The following is a 26,020-nucleotide window of genomic DNA, read 5'->3' as shown; positions in this document are numbered from 1 at the left end:
CATCCCTTCTACCTTAGAAAGATACACAAGTGCTACATACAAAACACCAGAGTTCTTTGGTAGTTCTTTATTTTTGTGTTATAATTATTCTTCAGTTACTGGTAGTGATCTAGGCAATAAGAATGACACCCCTTTGTCAAAATATTTGAATAAATCAATATAAGAAACTGGCCAAATCTTTTCCTCCTAAAAGGAATCATATGTAATAACTAATTTCTTACCACAGGTATTAAGAAAACTTTTGATAGCCAAGAAATACTAAATTATTGAACTAATTCTAAATTATGTACCCTACTGATAAATTGCTCAGGTATTATTTCTTTTGAAAATTAGGCTTAAGCCTACAGTCTGTCCAGTTATTTGAAATATGTTGAAAATAAATTATCTCAGTAAGAATAAAGCATGGATAAAACAATTTGACTGTGGATTATGTAGTTCATGCAGAATATTTCTATAAAAAGACAAATACAATGAGATAATGTTCACAAATTTTAAGTTACAAAAACTAGCAAAAGAAATGTCATACTAATATATATTTATATATAAACACTGGTATTTTATTGGCAATCTAGTTCTAAACTTTTATGATTCTGAAATTTTGTAAACTTCCATTATTGATATTTTCTATCTTTTGTCCCATCTAGAATCATAATAAGCTTTTAAAATATTATATCACCCCAACTATAGCTGAAGGATGACTACAATTACTTAATATCATAAGAAAATGAGGTGGTGAAGTGAATAATGCTTGGGGCTTGGAGTCATGAAGATTTGAGCTGAAATCTCAAGATACTTACTTACTACTTGTGTGGTCCTGGGCAAATCACTTAAAGTTCTTTCAGACTCAATTTTCTCAATTCTAAAATGAGAAAAAAATAGCATATATTTTTCAGGGTTGTTTTAAAGATTAAAGGAGGTGTTCAAAAAACGCTTGTTCTGTTCCCTTTCCCATAAGACTAAGAACTGAGGTTAAATTCTTTACTTGGACATCATTAAATGTGTTTTCCTTTTGCATATGACCTTACTGATACATAATATAATAAGCACATCTGATCATTTTTTAGCAATGATGCTAATAGCTTTGGATATTTTAACATACTTTTACCCCTTTGTGACTCTTCCCATGTGGAAGATGGCTAGCGGATTACATAACTAATGGTAGAAACAAGATAAAATTCTTTTCTTTTCAGTTTTTAAAATTTTATTTTTGTTATTTGTTATATAAATTTGTTATATTTGTTATATTGTTATATATTTATTTTGTTATTCAAAATTTTATTTTGTTATTGACAAAAATAAGCATTTCCATATACAAAGAACACACAGAATTGTATTGTAATACCAGTTTTATTATGCATAGCTTTCATTTCTTTTCAAATGGTAAAATGAAATGAACAAGTTATTTTTGAAGCTTGTATAGCTGCCTACTTTCTTTCAAACTTTCTTTTTGAGAAGATACAATGATCCTAGTAGCACTTTTTCTGGGGGGGGAAAGGGGGTGAGGGGGAAGAGACATCACTCTCCCTAGTCTCTTTTCTAATCCTTCACATCCAAATCCCAAACTTTAAAAAATAAATAAATAAACATAATTAGGGAAAACAAATCCATCTATAGGCTATATTTGAAAATGTTAAGTTTCTATCCTACACTTCTATGGGCCCCCCACCTCTTAAAACAATCAAGGAGTAGATTAACATTGGATTTAGAGTTAGTCCTCTAAATGACTAACTCACAGTTTAACTATTATTAAAAAGTTATCAAAGTAGTAAAAAAAAAAAAAAAAAACCCACTATCTTATTAGTTCATTTAAATATGAAATAAAAAAGTAGTCATTAATATTGGTTATATGGACAACAAAAGAAATATGCAATAAGTCATTACAATGAGTAATTTTAGTGTGGATTTGCCAGTGAATGGATTATTTCACGGCCATTTTAAAATTCAGTCTGTTATCCTCTAGCTCAAAGTAATGCTGCTATCTTCTCTGGTAAACTTAATTATCAGCAGGTTAAAGATAGACTAGGTCAATGAAAGGAACAGAGGCAATATGCTGGAGGAGTGGACAACATGAGTGATTCTGTAATTAGATAACCTATTCATGGATAGTCAGAAGATTGTTTAAAATAACAAAATCCGTGATTCTTCTTTGGAGGTGGCCTTAAATGTAAATAATTTAGTTATTCTAACAACTGCATCACTGTAGGGAGATTTTCACTCTTGTTTTAAAGAAACTGATAAAGTTTACTGGAGTTTTTTCCCCCATCCCCAGAGATGGATCAAGAATGCCAAGATTTGAATAGTAATTACTGGGATTTTTCTAATGTGATGAATATCATGCATAATCAAAGTTCAGTTTAAACCTGTTCTTTTATTTTTAATGTTAATACAAAATATAGATATCAACAGATCAGTTATTAAATACAATACACACCATGAAGTTGTTTGGAACTCAGTTTTACAGAAAAAAATTACAGGATAAATTAGAGCTATTCTTAAAGAGAAGAAACAAATAGGGCACAAGCTAAATCTTAGAAAGTTGCTTATGATTCATAGGAATTTAATGACGCCTAGAGTCACATACCAGTATCAGAAATAGGATGTGAAGAACTTTTCTTGACTTTAAGCTGAACTCTCTCCACCAGACAAAGCTAGACACAGATAATAGCTACTCTCCAAATCACGATGTCTCTGTACTTTCCAATTTAATACCACAGCCATAGTATTTTAAGCCTAATAACAATAGCCGATTAGCATTTATATGGCCATCTAATAGCTTTACTCATATCTCATTTGAACCTCACAACAGTTCGGCTATTACGCCCATTTTATAGAGGAAACTGTGGGAAACAAGCTATGTAACTTTCCCAATTCAGACGGCTAGTTGCGTCTCAGGTCGGAGGCAGGATGTGAAAATTTAGTTCTTAACTTCTGGTCCTATTACCCCTTAAGTATTTTATAACACGGAGAGCCCCCAAGTCTTAGCGAAGTTCAAGTATATAAAGCACCGGACCCGGAGCCTGAGTTTAAATTCTGGGTAAGTCACGTGTCTGTTTTCTCACCTGTAAAAATGTATAAATAGCACCTATCTCGCAGTGTTTGTGAGGGTCCAATGAGATATTATCTGTATTTAAAAAAAAAAAAGTAAATGCCAGCGAATATTGTTTTAAGCTACTGAAGCTTAGAACGAACGGCATTAAGAATTTTGGAACACCCTGTGCTTTTAATGTGGACTATCTAAAGCACTGTTTTAAAAGAGTCAGTCTCTGCGAGGAAAAGCCCTGTAAACAGGAATGGGGCGGGTAACTTTAAAGGAATTAACACTAGACCGTCCTCATTTTAGATCCCTTCGATTTTCACCTCTCCTAAGGGCTGGACCAAGGAGACCGTAAAACTACTCCCTCCCCTCCTTTTTTTAAATAGACCGCTACACCGCCTCCCTCGCCCTCCGTTTATAAACAAGTCCTTAAATCAAAACCCGCTCACAAACTGCATTTCGCCTTCGGGGATCTCTTTAATCCGCGCGGCGGCAGCAGCAGCGTCTCCCCCGCCAGGCAATCCGTCCTGGGCCACGGACAAAGACAAGGATCCATCCCTTCGTCCTCCCCCCCCCCCCCCCCCCGCCCCTTTCCTTAATCTCGGAATGGTGGAGGCCCGCAGGAAAGGGGGGGGGGGGGGCGATGGGCAGCCATGACCGCCGTAGGGGGACAGGGGAGTGCCCACGACAGCGCAGCTCCGCGAGAGGGAGGCCGGGCTCAGCCCCCAGGACTTCCTCCCACGCCGAAGAACTAGACAATCACGTCCGCGCCTGGCCCCGAGCGCCCCGCGGGAAGTCGGCCCGAGGCGTGCTCGTCCCACGGGGCTCGCTCCGACCGCACAAAGCCCCCTCCGGGGGGGAGTCGCCTCCGGGAGCTTCCTCACCTGAGCGCAGCCGCGCAGTCGGGCGGGGCCCCTCCGGGCAGGCGGCTCCGCAACGGGGCCCCCAGCAGAAGCCAGCCTTCGTAGGAAGCGGCGATTGAGGGGGCTACAGCTGTTTTCCCTTCTCCGACCAGTTTCCGTCCCGCCCCCTTTCCGCACGCCTCTTTCAGGATCCCGGATGTTACCTCTTTTCGGCCCACCCTCCGGCCCAGAATCCCTCCCCCTCCTTCGCTCCGCCCCTCCCTCGCCTTCTCTGACGCCTACGGGTCGCGAAAGGAGCCGTTCGGTGATCGGACCTCGTTTCTTCGTTTAAGGCTAGAGCGAAGCTTCGCAGACTGGCGGCGCAGGTGACGGGAGCCCCAAAGGCTGTCGGGAAGCAGGCGCGGTGACGTGGGGTGGAGGACAGCCGCGGCGGATTCGCTGAGCTTGGAGTCTGCCGCTGGTGCCCGGAGTCGGTGTGGGGCGGCCCCAGTTGCAATCGGCTGCCGGGAGTTCAGAGGCGGTGAGAGAGGAGAGAAGAGCGGCTGGGGCCATGGCGGGCAGCGCCGGGGAGTGGTGCCTCATGGAGAGCGACCCCGGGGTCTTCACTGAACTCATTAAAGGATTCGGTGAGAGCGGAGGGCACCGCGTAGCCTCTGGAGCCAGGGAGGAAACCAGGAGGAGGAGGAGGCGGCGGCGGCCCCGGCGTGGGCTTGACCCGAAGCTTCAGCTTGGGGCGAGGACGGAGCCAGGGCTCCTCCGGGACACCCTCCCGCTCCCCGCCCAGGGCAGGAGCAAGGTCCGCGGCGGCGACTCCTACTCCCCTTCTCTCCCCGGAAGGTCCCTTCCCCCCGTTTAGTCTTCCCTCCCCCCCGTTTAGTCTTCCCTCCCCCCCGTTTAGTCTTCCCTCCCCCCAGCAGCGCAGGCAAAACGAGCCTAGTACAGCGACCCGCTCGCCCGTGGGACGCCAAGGGAAGGGCCCCCGCCCCGTGCGAGCCCGAGCCGACTAGCCTGGCTGAAGCTGCCCCCTTTAGACTTCCTGGGGAAACTGCCTTTGGGACCGACTCGGAGCCCCGCAGAGGCCCCGCCCTCTTTTTCCTCCTCTTCCTCCTGCTTGTGATGCGAGGCCTCGTGGCTCGCTTGGTTTCCTGGGAGAAAGTGATCTTTCTGTCCCTGCAAAAAGAAAACAGGAAAAAAAAATCCCCCCCTGATCCCGGCGGAAAGCAATCAACTCTTAAGCCTCGTGTTTGCCTTCATCACCTCTCGGGTTATGTTTAATAGCCTCTTAATCACGATCTCGTGACTCCTGTCTACCATCCCTCTTCCCATGAAACTTATAAACTTGTAAAATGCTTTTCCTTTAAAGATAGAGCCCTCGGACTTAGACGAGTACGTCTGCTCGCCGCAGATTCCTCACGTGCAAAGTGGGGCTGTAGTAGAATCAGTTTTCCAATTCTAAGGATAAAATGAGATAATTTTTAAAGTGCTTTGCAAACCTTAAAGTGATGTTTAAATCCTAGCTATTACCAACAAGCATTTAAAGTCTTAGTTCTACTGCCCATTATGGAAAAATAACAATTGGGTCATAATAAAAAGAGTAATACTATGCATTTATACTGTGCTGTAAGGTTTGCAAAGTACAGCCACCTTGGGAAATAGAAAACTGAGATAATGGGTTAGGTGATTGGCAGAATTAACAGTTAACTGCTGAGGCAGGATTTGACCTTGGATATGGCAAAAGTATAGAACTGACTTAAATTCTGGGGATCTGAAATGGAAACGGCAAGTGAATCAGCAATTAAGGACTTATCATTTGTCAGCCACTCTGCTATATATGCTGATAATTCAAAGAAAGACAAAAATATGGTCCCTGCCTTAAAGGAACTCGAGCTTTATCATACTAATCCTTTTCTTAACGTAAGGGTTTTTTTCCATAACACAAAATACAGATTCTCTAGAGACTTGTTTTATAAGTTTATTTCTTACTCCGTTATTAATAAAATTCTCTTTTAACATTCTTGCATTTGAATCAAACCTTTCCCCCAATTCAGCATTTTTTCTTTTTCTTCTGCCCCCAATGAGTAATTATACTTCCTCCTCACTTCCAACTTTTGGAGTCTTTTCCTTCAAGGCTCAACGTCATACCTCTCCAAAATTTCTTTTGATTCCACTTATTGCTGTTGCTTTCTGGCCCCTCATCCACTCTTGAATTGTCTAGTTTGTATCAAGTTGCAAAATATAAGCTGTTAATTTGATTCCTTGTGCTGAGGATAAATTTTTCATACTGATGCCAGGTAGTGTCTGTTCTTTATCTTCTTGAATGAGAGAATAATTGTCTATAAATTAAAATCTTTAACCTCCAAGACATTGACTATTATGATATTTTTAATGATTAATTTTTCTTTGTGAAAAATAATAGTGGTTTTTAGAGGTTGAAGTTAGGAAAATTTGAGATCATTAAGTATCAAGTAATTTGCCTATGCTGGTATACTTAATGCATTAAATGTGTTATAAAAATTCATTCATTTGACAAATTATAATAGCATCAACTTTCCTTTTTTTATGGTGAGGATAAAATGAAATAATTTTTTAAGTGCTTTGCAAATCTTAAAATGATGTTTAAATTCTAGCTATTATAAACAAACATTTATTAGGCAGCTCACTATGTACTAGACATTGCTATAAGTTTTTAAACCTATTTTGTCCATTATGAAGAAAAAAGTGACAATTAGGTCATGATAAAAGTAGCATCAACCATTTATATACTGTATAACATTCTATTTGAGAAGCTACATGCTAGACCTGTGAGGACCAGATAAAAGTATAAAACATTTCTTCCTTCAGAGTAATTTAAAAATCCATTACTATAAGGGAGTTGTACATACACCAATTACTAAATGTGGTATATCCTATGAAGTGAGTTCATGTAAAGTTTTTTTCTACTTTTTTTTTAATCTCATTAATTTCTAAATGTATCCATTTTCCCCTAACAACTACCCTTTATGATGAGAATTTTTATGAAAAGAAAGCATTTGAACAAAGCCAGTCAGTATATCAGTCATGAGAGCATATGAAATATTCTATAGCAATATCTCCTCCCCATCCTCTTCACAGCATTATTTCTACAGAGAGAGAAGTACATTCAACTTTTTGACAAGATCACTTTTGATGAGTAATAACAAAAAGCTCCCTGGAGAAGGCTCACATTTAGTTTGAGCCTTGTCTGCTGGGTCAGTTTTGAAAGTCAAAAATACTCAAATTATTAGCCAGTGTTGGTGACACTTTCAAGTCTGGTGGGAGCTTCAATCTCTCTAAAAACTTGTTGTTCAGTCTTCTTTCTCAGCATTAGTTAGAGCTTGTTAACTCACCAATGGCCTGGCTCTCTTGTTCTTGCTGTTCTTGGCCCTTGGGTGAAGAAGACATTTTCCAACTTCTGTGAAGTTTGGGCTACTCTGCACTGACTTCGAAGTTTGCCTTATTCTTGCTGAAGGTATCCATCAGACCACACCTTAAAAATTACCTTCATTCTGACCTATTACCTATTTGAGATTGTTGAAGTATATTCACTGACAGGTTAAGGAGTGATTCTACTCTGGTGAAGCTTATCTTCCTCTATCATTACTTTCTGAGATAGTTCTTTGTCTCTGTTTTCCATATGGTCATATGGCCTTGTTGGAAGAGTCAAGCTTCTGGAGTAATTATGCCTTTTTTTTTCCTTCTGGCAACCAGAACAGCCAAGCGTCTGAATCTCTTTTTCAGCCCAACTTATCTATACTATCAGTATTCTGATAATTTTACTCAGCTGTTTCCAAAGAGAAATAGAAATTTAGTTACATTTAATGGAGAACTATATTAGATGTAAATCTTACCAAAATAAAAAAGGGTGTTATGTCATAAGGAGTTGAGGTAGTTTGGTAAGAGAATAATGCTTAAGATTTTTATATATAATATCTTTAATCTTTGTAAGCAAAAGTGTAACTTTTCTGAGAAAAAAATGTATTCCCTTATTTCAGGTTGTCGAGGAGCACAAGTAGAAGAAATATGGAGTTTGGAGCCAGAGAACTTTGAGAAATTAAAGTAAGCTCTTTAAAAACTTTTTTTTTTTAATTTAGGAAAAATGTTCCTCAATTAAAATTTAAAAACATAAGTATACCATAATATTTTAATTAGATATGTATCTAAATGTGTGCACTCATGCACACATAAATGTGTGTGTATATTATATTGCAGGTCCATGTTTTACATTTCTAGTACAAGCAGTCCTAACTTTAAAATCCATTTTTTAGAACTTGAAATCTATTTTCTATATTCATTTATTCATTCAACAAATGTAATGTAAAGTGCCTACTTTGTGCAGAGCATTGTGCCAGGCACTGAGGAAGTCACAGAGTTTGATAAGACATAGTCCCTGTCCTTATGGAGCTTGGAGTCTAGTAAGGAAGTAATATACCAACATATAGAAAAACATAATATACAATATATCACTATTGGTATATTAGAGTTTAATTACTGCTATGTAATAAAATAAGAGGGAAAAGTCGATTGTTGACCAGAGGCATCATGGAAGGTTTCACTGAAGAAATGGCTTTTGAGTAACCATTAAAGATTGGCTAGGGACTCAGCAAGGCAAGGGGAAAGAAGAGCATTCCAGACATAAAAAAACAATTCACTATCTCTACCTTCCGAAACCCTAACTTCCTTATTTCTCTTGAGAGTACCACTATTCTTCTAATCCACTTTGAAGTCATCCACCTTTTTATCATTTTTTATTTCCAGACAATGGATAAATATCAAATTTACCACCATGAAATAGCTTTCATTTCTTTCCATTCAGTCATCGTCCTATTTCAGTTTCATTTTCACCTGGACTTTATAGTAGCCTCCTTGAAAACACTTTTTGGGGCAGCTAGTTGTAGTGGGTAGAGAACCAGCCCTGAAGTCAGGAAGGCCAGAGTTCAAATCTGGCCTCAGACATTTTTAACTCTTCCTGAGTGTGTGACTCTGGGCAAGTCACTTAACCCCAATTACCTCAGGGGGAAAAAAAAACTACACCTTTTAAATGTCATTTCCCCCAGTTAATAAAAATGTTTTTTAAAGGGGGGAAAATTGGTTCAGTAAAAATAACAAAGACGCTAGCCATGTCTGACAATTCATGTAATATTCCATACCTTGTCGTAGCCTCCTACTAATTGGTTTTTGATTCCTTAACACATAGTTACCAAATTCTTGAGCACAGATCTGACCATTATTCCTTGTCTCTAGAATAAAATACAAATCTCTGTTTGGCCTTTAAAGCTCTGATGTCAGCTCATCTTTCCATGTTTATTTTCACATTAATCTCCACACACCTGACATTACAGCCAAATGTGCCAGGTTACCATCATCTGCATTTGACCTTCCATCACCTGCCTATGTGCCTTTCACAGCATTTGCCCCATGTCTGGAGTGCATTTCTTCCTCCTCTCTACCTTAGATCCTCAACTTTCATCAAAGCTAGGCTCTGGTGCCACCTCCCACAGAAAGCCTATTCTGGTCCCCTTATTTGTTGGTACCCTTAACCAAGAAATTGCTTGGAATGTATTTTTTACTTAATTTGCTGTGAACATGTTATTTTCCCATAATGGGATGTAAGCTCTTTGAGGGCAGGGGCTATTTTAGTTTTTACTTTTTGAATCTCTAGTGCCTAGCACTGTGACTGGCATGTAAGCACTTAATGAATGTTTATTGTATTGAGCAGATTCACAGAAATGGGAGAGAAAAGCACATGCATTTCATAGGGAAAGAGAATAGTTCCAAATTTGTTTGGAATCTGGAGCAATCCGAGTTGAATCTAGGATGGCAGAATCATTTGGGAGTGTGAATGGCAAGTAAAAGAGTCTGTATTTCACTGAAACAAATAAGCAATAGGCAGCTACAAAGAGTTTTTGAGCAGAGGTGTACAATTAAAAATGCACAAATTTCCAAGTTGGAACTTTACCAGTCAGCTGGTGCCACCTATGCTTCCCAGACAACTTCACCATCAGAGTCTGTATGATAGGTGATCATCCCTCCACATGAAAACTTTCATTGGGGGAGATCCTGCTACTTGTTGAGGTTTCTGCATTCTGTTTTTGCATAGCTCTTGACTTGTAGGAAGTGTTTCCTAATTCCAAATCTAAGTTTACTTTTTTGGAAGTTTCTGCCTGGTTCTATTCTCTGGGATCCATCAGAATGAGTCTAATTTTTCACATGACAGCCCCTCTGATACTTGAAGACAGGCAATCATGTTCATCCTGAGTCTTCATGTTAAATATCAGTAGATCCTTATATGAAATAAACTCAAAGCCTTCTTAAGGGCTTTGAAAAGTTATTTTTTTTTTGTGACATTCTCCAAGCTTAACAATGTCATTCTTAAATTGCGGCACCTAGAACTGAACACAATACTCCAGATGTGGTCTGACCAGGGCAGAGTACAGCAGGACTAACCCTTCCTTATTCCTGGAAGCTGTGCCTCTCTTAATGCAGCCTCACAACAGCTCTGTGAGGTAGGTACTATAGGTGTTATTATCCCCATTTTACAGATGAGGAAACTGAGGCTGAGAAGTTAAATAATTTGTCCTCAATACAGTCAGCAAATATTTTAAGTGATAGGCACTGGGGATATAAAGATAAGAGCAAGGAGCTTACATTCTGTTTGAGAGGAAACAACCTATACACAGAAACTTAAATACAGAGTATATACAGAGTAATTTCTTGAGGGAGTACCCTAGCATCTGGCGTGATTCATATTAGGCTTCCTGTAGAAGGGGCACTGGAGCCCTGCTTTGATGAAAGCTGTGGCTTCTGCAAGGTGGGAGTAAGGAGCATGAGCATCATGGGCAGGTGGGGTAGGAGGCAGAGCACTCCTTTGCAGAAGCAGGAAAAGGAATGTCATCTGTATATAATCACAGGCCGGTTTAGTCTACATGTACAACTGATGTGATGGGGACTGATGTGAAAAAAGTCTAAAATGTAAACTGACAGCCAAAAACAAAGATGTTTAGTTTAAACATCAAACTGAGGATGTTGTATTTTATCCTAGAGGCAAAAGGAGTTACTAAAGATTTTTGCGAAGGAGATAGACTTAGTCAGATCTGGGTTTTTGGAATGCCAATTTAACACTATGACCAGGGTTGAATTGTAGAGAGGTTATTTAGGGAAGTTTTTTCGGTGATCCAAATGGGAGGTGATAAATCCTGAAATAGTTAGTGGGGGGAAAAGAATGAGTGTGGGATGCTTTTGTATAGAATGGACATGATGTAGTGACTGGAGATGGGGGAGAAGTTAGAGTTCAGGTTGATTCTTTGGATATGAATCTAGGCAACTGGAAGGATGCTATTGCCTTCAAAAAAAATCACAAAGTTTCTTAACTTTGGGAAAGGAAGATGGCAGAAGAGGGAAGGTAATGAGTTCTGTGTTGGGCATGAGCTTTTTATGAGCATCTCAAAGTGCCCCTTTGTCTATATTTCCATGATTGAAAATCTAGTGGCTCTCCATATCTCTAGGATAAAGCACAAATTCCTCAATTTATCATTTAAAGACCTTCATCATCTATTTTCTATTTACTTTTCAGACTTCTTTTATATTACTCCCTTTGAGTTATCTAGCCTGTCTGAAATTCCCAAAATTTGACATTCTTTATTCTGACTCTTTGTTTTTGTCTATGGTGTTTCCCATGCTTAAATGTACTGCCTTCCTATCGTTGCTTTTTAAAATCCTGAACTTGTAAGGCACAGCTCAGGGTCATCTATTACATGAAGCCATTTCTGATCTCCCAAGTTGTTAATGGTCTCTCCCTCCTGAGATAATCTTGTATTTATTTATTTGTGTAATTGTTATATCCTCCACAATGAAAAGTAAGCTCCTTGAGGTTGGGTTTTCTTTTATTTGTTTTGTTTTATTTCTATAGTGTCTTGTACATTATTATAATAATAATACAATTAATAAAAAGTGGTTAATAGATTCTAATTGAATTGAGATCCTTTCCCACCTATGATATTCTGTGTTTAGGTTTCTGGACCGTTTTAGCACATAATGTGCTAAATAAATAACACAAAGTATTTTTATTCCTTCATACATGCACATATTTATTTACATATATGTATCTCTCAGTCTAGAGGACAATAAGATTATTCTCTCTTTCAGAGGAGGGGAGGGAGAAAGATAGCGAGCTTTGGGATTATGGTAGAGAAATATCAGTCTTTAAAGTCAAGTCACTTTGGGTTTTAAGTCCAACTTTGTTACTTGCTGTATGACCCTAGGCAAGTAACTTAACCTTTTAATGCCTCAAGCAACTTTACATAAGATTAAGTTGAATAAAAATTGCCAACTTCAATTGGTAGAATAAATCTGAGTCCCAGACCAAAAAACTCCTAGTAATCCAACATATATGTACAAACATATATATTTTTGTTACTGTCATGGGATTCTGTACATTACGGTAGAACTTGATCATCTTTAATTTTGTTACTGTTCACCAATGTGTTAAACATTTTAGCTGGAGACAATAGAAATGTTTTTTCTCTCTCAACTACTATAGTCCCAGTAGCTAGAGCCTGAGCATCATATTCCAGAATCCCATTACCTCCATAGCTTTAGTGGAGTATCCCACTACACAAGACCAAGCAGATTTATATGATTTGCAGGACAGCCTCTAGTAACCAGGGCTTCTAGAGTAGAATAACTGGATGTGGTTTGTGATAGGTAGAAATGGATAGTTTTTGTGATGAGAGGATTTTTGACAACTGGGGCTTGAAGGTACACTGGTAGAGGCTCCAGTAGCTTTTAGTTGAAATAGCTGTAGTTGGTAGAAAAGATATAGGAAATTGCTCTCTTTAGGGTAATTTTCAGGATGAGGACACTGACATAAAAATGGAAAGCTCTCTGAGGACAATGATTATGTCTTAACTAATTTTGTATCTTTCCCAGTGTCTAGCACGATGCTCTGCATGAAGTAGAAAGATATCTTGAAGGTTATGTTTGAGTTCAGTTTTGAAATCATACTCATTCTTCAGTTATTGGAGAGCCAAAGCAGAACAGGAACTGGGAAGTTGTATCTACTATAGCAGGGGCTCCCAAGGGCTAGGGTCAAAGGCAGTGACCTTGAGAACATTAACAGCAGCTCTTCAAGTATGCTAGAAGTTGGCTTCCTTGACCAAAAAAACTTTGAAAGCTGAGAAGCAGAGACCATTTAGGTGTGTGATTCACTCCTGTCTAGTTGTATAGGGGACTGATTAAATTTTAGTAAGCTAAACTTTCATTAATTCCTATAAATGCCCTTCAACTGGTGAACTTCGTTGGTGGAATTCCATATAAACTATTGAAAAGAGTTATCTTTCACTTATTTTCTATTCTTAAATGAGTTAATGTAATTTAGGACTCAATAATGTATTTGAGGGGAGAACTTTCATTATATGACAGTTAAAAAAGTAAATAATTATTGAATCCATTTCTTCAAAAATAATACTTTATTACATAGTAAAACCTTCCCCTTTGTGGGGAGGAGGGGTCTAAGAAAGTGAGAAAGGAAGTATCTTTAAGGGTTGTTTCCGATTTCTTGTTAGATTTATATTTAGCTGAACATAACTTACTAAAACTTATTTGGCACAAAAAGATATCATTAATTTGTATTTTATTTTGTAGGCCAGTTCATGGGTTAATTTTTCTTTTCAAGTGGCAGCCAGGAGAAGAACCAGCAGGCTCTGTGGTTCAGGATTCCAGACTTGATACAATATTTTTTGCAAAGCAGGTATGACAATCCTTACAATAATAGAGGTTTTATGTTACTTAGTACAGTGTTCTCTTACACCAGCGAATTTATTGTATGTTAAGCCATTTAAAGAAATTGTGTTATATTCTGATAAATTTTTGATTTTTTATGGTTTTACCTTTATTAGGTTCCTTCTTTCTTAATCTCCATTTTTCTCTGGCTTTCCCTAGAATTCTCATTGTTTAGAGAGTTTTCAGAATTTTTTTAATCTAAAGTCTGTACTGTAAGAATTAATATAGCTTGAAGTAATCTTCATAGTGATGAGGAAATAAGACAGTAGGTAAAAAAAATCTATTGGAAAAATTTCTTAAAAAGGAGGAAGGAAAAAGATAGTCCGACATTTGAAAGGGGGAACTACGATTCAGTGATAGTTTATTTGACATTATTTAGGACTTTTAGTATATTTATATATTATAGGGAAGGAGCCTATATTAAAGAAAAGGCATTGACATGAGAGAGAATTGACGATTATGGAAGATCATATTGTTCTTGGGTCTTAGATGAAAGCATGTTTTATCTCTTAATAGAAACTATAGTTTTTAAAAGTGTTTTCACATATTTTAATTTACTGAATACTCTCAGTAATCCTCTAAATGAGGTAGGTCCATATTCTTAACATTGCAGGTGAGAAAAGTAAGGTTCTGAGAAGTTAAGGTACTTACACAAGGCCACATGTTCTGTTATATTGTACTCTCCCTTTAGTTAGTGTATTGTCTGGGCTAGCTCTCTGGAAGGCCTCAAGAACAGTCAAAGTCCTTGGTCTTTAGGAGGAGAAGTGAAGGAGGCAGCCACGCTGCCACATGGCTCTTCAAAGATGCATCTTGGAGTCTGGAGCCTGAAGTCTTCTCTCCTGAGCGTGTTGCACCAGAGAGAGTCTGACCCTCTTCCTCAGCCCTCCAATCCTTCCCTAAGATTACTCACTACAACATATTCAGCAATTGCCAATCTTGAGGAGAGTCATCACATTACCATATCATTTAAGTATGTGTTTATAGAGCCATTATATCAGATTGAGTAGGTACTTAGCCTTAAGGACTCTGCTATCTTAGATTCAAGTATACCTTTCCAGAGTTTCAGCCTTCTGCAATCATTCCAGTCCTCTATATCCCCCACTTGCTTTTGTTTTAGAAACACAGGTAGTCACACTCTCTCTGACTTTTCAGGGAGGTGAAAACCCCAAAAAGGAGATGATTACACCCTCCCTGACTTCTCAGGAAGACGGGTCAGAACCCCCAAAAGGAGGTTATCACGCTCTCCTTGACTTTGCAGGAAGAGAGGTGAAAAACACCAAATGGAAATGAGGGGCAAGCCAGATATTGTTAGCATGTTTCTGGGGTGAAGGGTCTTTCTAGAAACAATTATGCACACACCCATCAGCGTGGGAGGTATTACACAAGCACATAGCAATAAAGCACAGGCTAGCAGTGATGACTCTCCGCACAGTATGGTATAACAAACATGAATTGTACGTGCAAGTAGTGATGTAACAATATAAATCAACATGGTGTAAAAGATTTCCAGAAATCCTAGAAGGGGAGGGTATGTAAACAACAATCACAAATACGCCTCTTTCAGCAGCCAAGAGATAGTCCAAAATCAATCTATTGTCCATTCCTTCACGTGTCAGGGAATCCAATGATTTGTGCAGATTTTGAAGTCTTGCAACAGTCTCATCATGTCTCAGGGATTCCAGTGATTTGAGTGTCTTCATGTCCTGCATCAGTATCATTAACAATTTTTGATGTCCATGAGTCAATTGCCATAACTGCCATGCTCTTTCAGTGATGGACACAGTCAGTGATGGAACCACCCAATGTTTTTTGGGTCTTTTCCTTTTCAGGGGTCTGCTCTGTCTCTCTCGGATGGACAAGGCGAATATGCTTTCGCCCACCCATCTGATTCCTTCTCCATCTGTAGAGATACAAGCAAACTCTCTCTCCCAAGCAATTAACCTCTCTGGTCCCTTCCATTCACCACTTTCTGGATCTTTCCACATCACCTGGTGATTATCTAAAGATAGTGGGGCTGCTCGCACTGGACACTGCCCTTCCGGTAGGTTATAAAACCTGTCTGCTGGAATCAGTGCATCTTTGTCAAAAATTAAGAAGTTAATTGTATAAATAGCTAAATTTAAAAGTTCTCTAGGGTTCAGTAGGGTTCAAAAAGCTCAGTAGGGTTACTGCCTGTCCTTGAGGATTAAAGGGTATGCCAATAGTATGTAAAATCTTATACTGTGCACAAAAGTGTGCAAAATGTTTGTATATTTAGGTCCATTATCTGTTCTTATTGCTTGAGGCACACTCATAATTGCAAATGCTTGTATAAGGAATTCAGTGACCACTCAGGCTATCTATTTTGCTGCTGGTGATGTAAAATCCTGAAAAGTTGTCTACTACAACATGGACAAAAGACAGGTGACCAAAAGATTTATGATGAGTCACATCCATTTGCCAAATTTCATTTGGTCTCAAACCACAAGGGTTCTTCCCTGGAGGGAGCATAGAACAGAAGGCAAGCTGTACATCCTTTTACTATGCTCTTAGCTTCCTCTTTTGTTATCCCAAATTGCAAACATAAAGCTCAAGCATCCTGATGATATTTAGAATGAGATTCTTGGGCTGCCTGAGATAAAGGAATATTGACTAACATAGTTAGAAGGCTATCTGCCTTTGAATTACTATCAAAAATAGGACCTGGAAGTCCACTATGTGAGTGGTCATGCGTGATATAAATCTTACCTGGATGCTTTCTCACTTGCTCTTGAAGTTCCTTAAAGAGCTGATAAATATTAGAAGCTACAAATTTTTGGGCTGTGGCAATTCTTTGCATCACACCTATTGAATAGGCTGAATCAGATATTATATTTATATCTCCTGGATAATAAGTAAGAGCTAGAATGATTGCATACAATTCATTCTGCTGAGTGGACTGAAAAGGAGTTCTGTCTACTCTCTTAATAGTTAAGTCACGAGAGTATACAGTACAAATGTTATGTTTGGATGCATCTGTAAAGATAGTTGGTCCTTTAAGAGGAACCTTAGAAACTTTTCAAGAATCCATTGCCAATTATGTAATAATCTGTTTATCTTTCATGGAGACCCGTGTGTAAAATTTGGAGCCGGGGCCAATAAAATTTGCCACTCTGGGATGGTTTCACAGTGTACCTTAATTTGTGCATTGGTATAAAAGGTGTGTATCTTGTCAGGTCTTATCCTAGATAATTGTACTATTAGCTTAGTGGCCTTTAGTAAAATTCTAGCCATAAGCACTGGGTAAGGAGTAAGGCTTTGTTCTGGTTGTGCTGGGAGGTTCACCCACTCTATCACACTATCTCCTTGATGAAGGACTCCTGTGGGTGCCTCTTGTGTAGCAAAAACTGATATTTCCAAGAGTTTGAGTGACTCTTTCAACCACATTGGATAGAGCCAGTTCAAGTTCTCTCATAGCCTCTTGAGCTTCTTTGTAAGCTGGCTTGGTGAGTTTAAAGCACTGTTTCCCCTTAAACTGTCATGTAATGGTTGCAATTGATAAGTAGTTAAGCCTAACACTGGATGCATTCATTGGATATCTCCTTATCAATTTCTGAAAGTCATTTAAAGTGTTTAGCTTTTCTGTTCTTAAGGAAAGTTTTTGCACAGTAAGCACCTTAGGATATACTTCATATCCAGAGTGTTGAAAAGGAGAGTTCCTTTGGATGAATTCTGGAGCTATATGCAATTTATAATTCCTTAGTGTTTCTTTGGTCTTTTGTAGACATGCTTCTAACATTTTGCTCCTCAGGTGCACATCCCAATATATCATCCATATAATATAACAACATAACTTTTGGAAATGCTTTTCTTATTGGAGTAAAAGCAGCAGCAACATACTACAGTAGGGTTGTTTTTCATTCCCTGTGGCAAAACTGTCCATTCTTATCTTTTATAAGACTCAGCTAAATTAACGCTGGGCACTGAAAAGGCAAATCTTTTATATCCCCCTTATCTAGAGGGATAGAATAGACACAATCCATAATGTCTATAACCCAAAGAGGCCATTCTGTAGGCAATTGAGTAGGAGACGGAAGCCCAGACTGAAGAGTTCCCATAGTTTCCATCTGTTCATTTACTTTTCTTACATCAATCAACATCCTGCATTTTCCAGATTTCTTTTTTTACGATAAATACTGGGGAATTTCAAGAATTTGGAGAAGGTTGTAAGTGTCCTTGGTCAAGTTGCTCCTGTATTATATCTAATAAGACCTGAATTTTATTGCTAGCTAAGGGCCACTGTTCTATCCATGCTGGTGTATCAGTTTTCCATTGGATAGGAACAGGTGAGAGTGTTGGCAGGCCTTCAACAGCAGCCCTGCCTAAAAAACTGAAGTACTCATTTGTAATCCTAACTGTTGTAAGATGTCTCTTCCTCACAGATTGAGGGGGATTTTTTTCAACCATAAAAGGAGTAAAAACTCCCCTCTTACCTTTAAATGTTCATCTCAAAGGGGTAGCACTAACTTCAGCTGCTATTGATTCTCCTACACCAGACATATAGGTGTCTGCTTTATTCTTTGGCCAGTGACTGGGCCAGTTGGCACCTCTAATGACTATGATCTGCACCTGTGTCTACAAACCCTTCTAATGGTATGCTATTTAAATAGATAGTGAGCTTAGGATGGTCAGTTGTAACAACAACAAAAATCAGAATATTCCTGGATTCTATTAATGGGAGTCAGAATCTGGGCAAATATCATCAGATTGCCTATTAGGAATCTGTATCAGTAAACCTGATGCTACTTTTTCTCCTAGTTGGTAAGTCATACGTTGTCTACCTGTATTAGTGACTGGTATATTATCTACACATTCCCCAGTTTCCCACATCAGTGTATGGATGAACACTGTTTTGTACATACTCTCAGGAGGTAAAATGGTCATTCATTCTGTCTCTGTGCCAACGTTGAGCTTTCAGATGCCCTACTTTACTACATTGAAAGCATTGACGAGTCTCTCTGGAAGTCACTTGCCAAAAGGGATCCTGTTTTCCCATGTTGGGATCTTGGGAAGTCTGCATTATAGCCTGGCTATAAAAGGCATTTGTGCCCACCGTGGCACAGTGTCTTATGATCTCCTCTAAAGGAGCATCCTTGCGCAATCCTAGTATAATTTTTCTACAAACCTCATTAGCATTTCCTTTAGCAAGTTGTCTTATCATAATTTCTGTTGCTGCATTTTCACCAATAGTTCATATGACAGCTGTCTGCAAACGTCCCACAAAAATCAGCAAAGCGTTCATTTGGACTTTGGGCTATTTTTGTGAAGGCTTCCCCTCTATCTTGTCTTACTGGGAGGGTGTCCCATGCTTTGATAGCAGCAGCAGCAATTTGCTTGTATGCTGTAATAGGGGTATAACCTCTTACCTCTGAGGGTTCTGATTGCCAGGGCCATACATATTAATCTTCCTTGGATAGATATGGAGACGAGACTGACGTTAAAATGCCAAATAGTCTTTATTGATAATCTCTGAACCTCCCTGTCTCTCTATTTCTCTCAAATCCTCTTCACCTGTGGCAAAGCTGGCCATTTATATTTACTCTCCTCTGGGATTGCCTTGTGCTTAGCTCACTCAGCACTGCGTAGGTGGATCCACAGAAAGGAGACACCTGTAGTTAGTGCTGGGTCCTAAGAAAAAAAATCTAGCAAGAGGACACACCCTTTGCCATCTCAAGGTAACACCTGTAAGATACAATCTCCTGCCTCAGAGGCCAAGCCTCCTTCTATCTCCTGGGTCCACCCTACCAGCTGACATGGCAAAGATGGCAATTATCAGAAGCAAAGTCTCTAATCTAGGGTAATTAATCTGTACTAAAGTGTCTGCATAAAGACCTATACCTGTTAGTTGGTCACAGGTGATTGGTATATTAACTCCAGTTTGCCAATTTCCTTGGGCTTATATCCTACAGAGTTCACTATACTCTGAAAGCCACAAGAAGTTTGTCCAGGTTTTAAACATGTCCTTGCTATAGATTTTCAATCATTAGAGGTTAAAATTTCAGAAGACAAATTCTCTCATAACATTAACATAAGATGATACAGACCCATAGAGTTCAACCCTTTTTCAGATCCTTGATAATTTCTAGATTAAAAGGACTATATCTTCATTTTTCTTGACCTGAACAGTTAAACTCTTCAGTCACAGGATAAGTTTTTCAAATCTCAAATTTCTTAAATCAGCTGTATCCTGCCCTTCCTCTTTGGCTTTAATTAGCACCTTTTGTAGTCAAGTTATAGGGCAGGGGTCCTGAAACTTTAAAAAGGGGGCCAGTTCACTGTCCCTCAGACTGTTGGAGGGCCAGACTATAGTAAAAACAAAAACTTTGTTTTGTGGGCCTTTAAAGAAAGAAACTTCATAGAGCTGGGTGAGGGGGATAATCGTCCTCAGCTGTTGCATCTGGCCCACAAGCAGTAGTTTGAGGACCCCGTCATAGGGGATGGGCAGGGCTTCTTTATGGGTGGTGATGGTGTCACTATCCTTCCCACTGCTCCTCCTCCCTCCACCCATGAAGACAAAATTGATGGAGGAGGGTCACAAGATGGGGAATGCACTAAAGGGCGCCTGCTGGGGTATAGGCAGAGGTGAAAGGAGAGGTGGAAGCGGGGCATAGTACTCAACTTGGGTATGCCTGGTTATGCCCTTCAACTGTGTTACCAGTCCCATTCCCCCCTTCCTCTTTCTCCTCACATTTCCTTTTCAGGCTGTGCTTATGGTACTAATTCTCCATACTTTCAGCTGCTATATCAGTACTCTCCTCTTGTTCTTCTTTTTCCTTATTCTAAAACTTATGTGATTCCTTAAAGCCAATTATATTATATTGTGGAAATTACAATTGTGGAAAGAGAACAAGCTAAAAATAAAAGCACCTCTTAATAGTTCTGTTGATAATTCCTTTTCTTTGGTGCTTTAACATTTCTGAAGCACTTTTCCTCAGAATCTTAGGAATTAGGTAATATATTAATCCTTTTTTAGTGTAAGTGAAAAAATAAGTGATTGCTTAAGGTCATATAGGTATTAGGCCTTGATTTTGAGCCTATGTCTGTCCTGATTACAAGGCTTTTGTTTTGTATAGTGTTCCTTCTCTAGTAATGCCTCTTATTCTTAATTGGCTTTGATTTGAGCTTTTATTGTATTTTTAAAATGATGTATACAATAACAGATGAAATGGGCAGAGTATTATTTTTAAATTAAGAAAGCAGATACAGATATAAGATGAAGGTAACTTTTAAAAGTTCATGATGACTACTTAAGAGCACCATTTATTCTTTTAGTTATTTAGATTTGGGAACACAACTTTGGCGTGATATTGACCCCTCATTCTCATATACCCCACCTTCTATCTCTTTAACAAATTTCTCATAAATCCTTTCCTTTCCAAGATCTTGACTACCATCTAGATTTTGGCTCTAATCTCCTCTTGCCTAGACCGTGTATGTTAGCTTCCCAGTTGATTTGCCTACTTGAAGGCTCTCCTCACTCATATCCATCCTTTGTTCTACTTATCATTAAAGTGATTTTCTTCAAATGCAGTTCTAACCATTTCTCACTCCTACTCAACAAATTTCAATGATTTCTAGTCACTTCTAGGATCAGATAAAAAAATCCTCTATTTGACACTTAGATCTCAACAGTCTGAATCTTTCTAGTATCCTTATATTTTACTCCCATGTGTGTACTCTGCAATTTAGGTATATTGGTAAACTTACCATTATTTTGTACACAGCTTTGACTAGCTGTCTATCATTCCTAGAATATGCTTCCTTCTTACCACCCTGATTTTCTTTGAGATACAACTGAACTGTTGTTTTCTACATGAACCCTTTATTCCACCAGCTAACTCATGCACTCTTTTCCAAATTAATCTTTTATTCATTTAAATCATGTTGCATATACACATATGTATAGGGATATATATGTGTGTGTGTGTATGTGTGTGTTTGGCTTATATACTTTGTTTTCTCTTCCATTAGAATGTAACTTTCATCTTGAAGGCAAAGACCATTTATTCTTTGTATCCTTAGGTGCTACTATCCATAGAACCTATGACTTGGAACATAGATTAAGTGCTTGTTAAATACTTGCTGACTGATTGATTGGGGCAATCTTCAAATAATTGTTATGTAGAACTCATCCTTTTTTTTTATTATTATTATTATGAAATGCAAAATCCCTATAATTATATTCATAAATCATTTAGAAGAATTGTATTTTTAAAATCTTGGGTTTTCTTGGTAAGATAACCTGTCATAAGAGGAAGCCTATGATGTAAGAGATCAGAATTCTGGACTTGGAGTCGAGAAGTTTTGACTTCGTTTTACCTCTTAAGCTTGGCAAGTTCGTTTTAGTTTAAGAAAGTATATTGAGAATTGGCATTTCTCTTTGGGGGCTGGATCAAAGAGCTTCAGGACTATGGAAGATTGTTGATAACCTGAGAGTCTAGAAGAGAGATTCTTTTTCTGGAGTCCCTGAACCTCCCAGAAATCTATGGATAGATTTCAGGAGATTCATTAACTTGAATAGAGGGAAAAAATACAAATTATTTTCATTTCTAAGCATTTCTTTAAATTAAGATTTTATTTATTTATTTATTTATTTTTTAATGAGGGGGCAGAGCCAAGATGGAGAGGAGACAGGATTTTTCCTGAGCTCTTCCTGGCTTCCCTCAGAACAATACTAGATCAATCCTCTAAATAGATTTTGCAGTGACAGAACTCACAGATATTTGGAGTGTAACCAATTTCCAGCATAATATATCTTGGAAAGATTTCAGGAAAGGTCTGTCTCAGTTGGGCAGGAGGGGACTTGGCCCAGCGTGGGGAATCTAGTGGGGGGCTCTTAGCCAAAATACAGCAGCACTGGCTACTGTGTGCTGGTTCAGAAGCCAGTGAATCAACAGACTAGCTGTGAGACCTCCATTGCAACTGCAGAAAGCAAATAGGGAGCCCCTGAATCCCAGCATAACAAGCAGGACTTGGCCAGGCCCATCCAGCATGGGAAGGAAGCCTGTGGCACCACCAACCCCAGGGCAGTGTAAGAAAAACCTCCAGACAATGTCCCCTGAGTCCTTGGAGCAGACCTCACTCTGCTTTTTTAACCTTTTTAAAAATGAGCAAAAAAGACCTCTGACCATAGATAGTTTTTATGGAGACAGGGAAAAACAGATCTCAAACTCCTGAGTTTGACACTAAAGACAAAAGTCCTCCAGATGAAGCTTTGAAGGGTGATATGAATTGGAATTGAAAAGGCTCTCTTAGAAGAATTCTTAAAAGAGTTATAAGAGAGTTTAGAAAAGGAAACATATTGAAGAAAACTACTTAAAAATACATATGGTGAAATGGAAAAAGAAGACAACTCCTTAAAAAATAGAATTGGTAAAATGGAAGAAGAGAACAATTCTATTAAAAAAGATTGAAGAGAATCTGTAACCTTCACCAGATTGCCAGAGGAATTCATGACATGCATAATAAAGAAGGCTGAGAACTTGTCTTTTTTGGGTCTGTTTCTCTAAAGGTCTTTAAGCAAATGACTGCATTAATATTGGCCAGTAAAATTGTAGAGAATTACGTTTTTTGGTACAAGTTGGATTTCATGGTTTCAGGTCCTTTCGTAATCTGAGATTCAGTGAGATCTAGAATTTAACAGATTATGTTGAAAATTTGCTTGCAAATTAGTCTGAAGAAATTGATATAAATGAAAACTAGATAAATAATATTGAAGTTAAACATTTCTTGATATTATAAATATAAAAAATTAATACGTCTTCAGCAACTTGTTACATTGGACCTAAGTGATAATGTCAATACACTGGATGCCAGAATCAGAATACAAGATGTTGGTGTGCTAAAAACGTTGATGTGATTTACCAGGTAGATGTACTTGGCACAAAAAAAATAAATTTCACTAATATATCTCATATTGAGATAAGAGTGCTTGGATAGTTAGTAGGCAAAAAATATGTAGTGGATTTTAGTGTATTGCAAGGTCAGTGAGTCAGCAAGTATGGTATCAATTCCCCCCAAACTTAATGTAATCTCGAGCTTTATTAATTTGTTAGACCTCATCTGGAGTAATATGGTCATTTTGGGGCATTGCAATTTAAGAAAATTGATTAGCTAGAGAGTTTCCTTCCAGCTCTCAATCTTTATGATCTTAGAGAAGGGCAACCTAGATGGTGAAGGGCCTTGAGTCCATGTCATAGTCAAAGTAGTTGAAAGAATTAGGCATAATTAGCCTGAAGACGAGATAATGTCAAGTGCAACATGACAGAAAGATATGAAGGACTGTCATGTGGAGGAGGAATTAGTCTTTTATCAAGTGGGTAGAATCAGATGCAGTTTACAGAAGTTGTAAAAAAATGTTCTTTATACTTGGTGTCAGGAAAAACTTAACAATTAGAGCTTTTCAAAAGGAGAATGACCTTGTTTTGAAAGTGGTTTACCTTTTTGGAAATCTTCAATCAGTAACTATACAAATCATTTGTTGAGTATGTTATAATGGGGGTTTCTTTTCATGTGTAGTTTGTACTAGAGTCCTACTGATATATCCCAGCTTTCAAATTCTGTTTTTTGTAATTATGCTTTAATAATTGCAAAATGCTTTGCATAAATTATCTCATTTAATCATTATTGTGTAAAGGAGTATGGTAAAAGGAGATACTTGTCCCCATTTTACAGATGAATAAACAAGCTGAGAGCTGTTGACTAGCCTAGAATTTCAAAGCTGCTAATTGTTTAAAGCAGAATTTGAACTTTTATTTTTCAGGCTCCTTTAAGTTCAGTTAGTACACTACATTAACAAGTTAAAGATTGATTGTTTCTGAATTAGTAGTATATATTTCAGCCACTTGGTGGCACCAAATTCATTTTTAAAACCTAAGAAGATTTTTTTTTTACAAAATCAGCATGGCCAATTGGTAGGTTATTTTACAGAACTGGCCGCAGTAAACAGAATTTTTAAAACAATGGTCTGGCTTCATTGGAAAGAAATTCAATTTTCAATGATGATTTGCCTGCTTTGTTCAAGGTGCTGTTGGAGGTATAAAGATTTGAAAAAGATGAGGAATTTATAGAGAGGAGTTAAAAGAGGCATACAAATAATGACAACATGCAGTAGAATATATTTAGTGCTTTTATTGGAGAGTTAAGATATTTTACTTGAGAAGAGGAAAAAATCAGTTCTGTAGGGGGAGTCAGAAATTTTTATGAAAGACGATGATCACACAACTTGGCCTTGAAAGATAGGTAGTATTTTGATAAGCAGAGATGGTGTGTATTGCAGACAAGTGGGAGTGATATAAATAAATCTCAGGAGACTTTAACATTCATAATACTGTGTGTTTGGAGAATAGCAAATAGTCTAATTTGGCAGGGTTATAGTTATTAGAATGAATATCAGTAGTTGGTTATAGCTAGGACTTAGGAAGAGAGTTAAGTCAGAATATTGTTGCAGCTATCCAAGTAATAGGTTTTGATTTAGCATAGTATTAAGAAAACAGCAAGGGAGGTGATAGTTGATTAGAGTTTGAGGGCCCTAAGAGAAAATAAATTATTTTTGAACATTAAGAAATGAATTTTTAACTGAAATTTCAAGTTTGGGTAACAAAATTGTGATGTCCTTTACAGAGAAGTTGAGAGGAGTAGGTTTTTGGAAGAAGGTAAGTTTGGTTTGTATATATTTGCATTGAATATCATGTACAACAGGAGATGTCTAGGAGACTTTAGAAAATGTGGGTCTGGAGCTCCAGAAGATCATCATGACTAGAATGAGTATTTGTGAAGAGTCATCCTTTAATGAGGTGAAACAATGACGACAGTATATGTATAGCCAAGGAAAATTTGGAACAATTACAAAATTTTCATATTATTCTTGTACAGTGTCAATTTTTATTTTCTATGTAGTACATTCTCTATAGACTTATTCCAAAACTATTTAGTATAGATTGCAGTCTGAATGTAGAATTGTTTTGAATTCCACTCAGTGCTTGACAGTGCTGTTCATGAAGTAGACTTTTAATACAAAGTGATTTACTCATTTATTTATTTTTGCTGCATATGTGGTAAATACCGGCACAGTCTTCCATTTGTACTTACTAGAAAATGGCAAGAAAGTTTAAAAAAAAAAAAAAGTGAATGTTGATACATTGAACCTAGGGAAAGTGGAGTGTTAGGTTCCCTCAGGCACCAAAAACTAATATTTTATTAGAGATTGCTGAAAGTACACTTTTCAGTATGTAATTTTTCATCAAAACATTTATTCTGATATTGTTTCTTAACACAGTAAACATGAAATAACCCATAAATTACAGTATAC

The 26,020-nt window shown here is 38.0% G+C and overlaps 2 protein-coding genes across 4 annotated transcripts in view; one reads left to right on the top strand and one right to left on the bottom strand.

Annotated features, from left to right (window-relative positions):
- Positions 1–4,003, bottom strand: part of RO60 (Ro60, Y RNA binding protein) — a 36,731-nt gene extending 32,728 nt beyond the window's left edge. The window contains exons 1-2 of the mRNA XM_031937053.1: positions 3,919–4,003; positions 798–859 (exon numbers count right to left, since the gene is read on the bottom strand). The gene's annotated coding sequence lies outside the window, so the exon portion shown is untranslated. The remainder of the gene's footprint in view (positions 1–797; positions 860–3,918) is intronic.
- A 348-nt stretch (positions 4,004–4,351) lies between these two features.
- UCHL5 (ubiquitin C-terminal hydrolase L5) overlaps positions 4,352–26,020 on the top strand; it is a 35,995-nt gene continuing 14,326 nt past the window's right edge. For 2 of the 3 annotated variants that reach the window (XM_031937056.1, XM_031937058.1), the window contains exons 1-3: positions 4,352–4,523; positions 7,908–7,971; positions 13,555–13,660. In XM_031937056.1, coding sequence (XP_031792916.1) covers positions 4,448–4,523; positions 7,908–7,971; positions 13,555–13,660 — 246 coding nt within the window. In that variant the 5' untranslated portion in view covers positions 4,352–4,447. Of the gene's footprint in view, positions 4,524–7,907; positions 7,972–10,379; positions 10,419–13,554; positions 13,661–26,020 lie in introns of those variants that run through there. The other variant, XM_031937057.1, reaches the window with a different exon arrangement.

This window comes from Sarcophilus harrisii, chromosome 4, assembly GCF_902635505.1.
Source record: "Sarcophilus harrisii chromosome 4, mSarHar1.11, whole genome shotgun sequence".
Classification (NCBI taxonomy): domain Eukaryota; kingdom Metazoa; phylum Chordata; class Mammalia; order Dasyuromorphia; family Dasyuridae; genus Sarcophilus; species Sarcophilus harrisii.
This window is presented reverse-complemented; position numbering and strand designations above follow the sequence as displayed.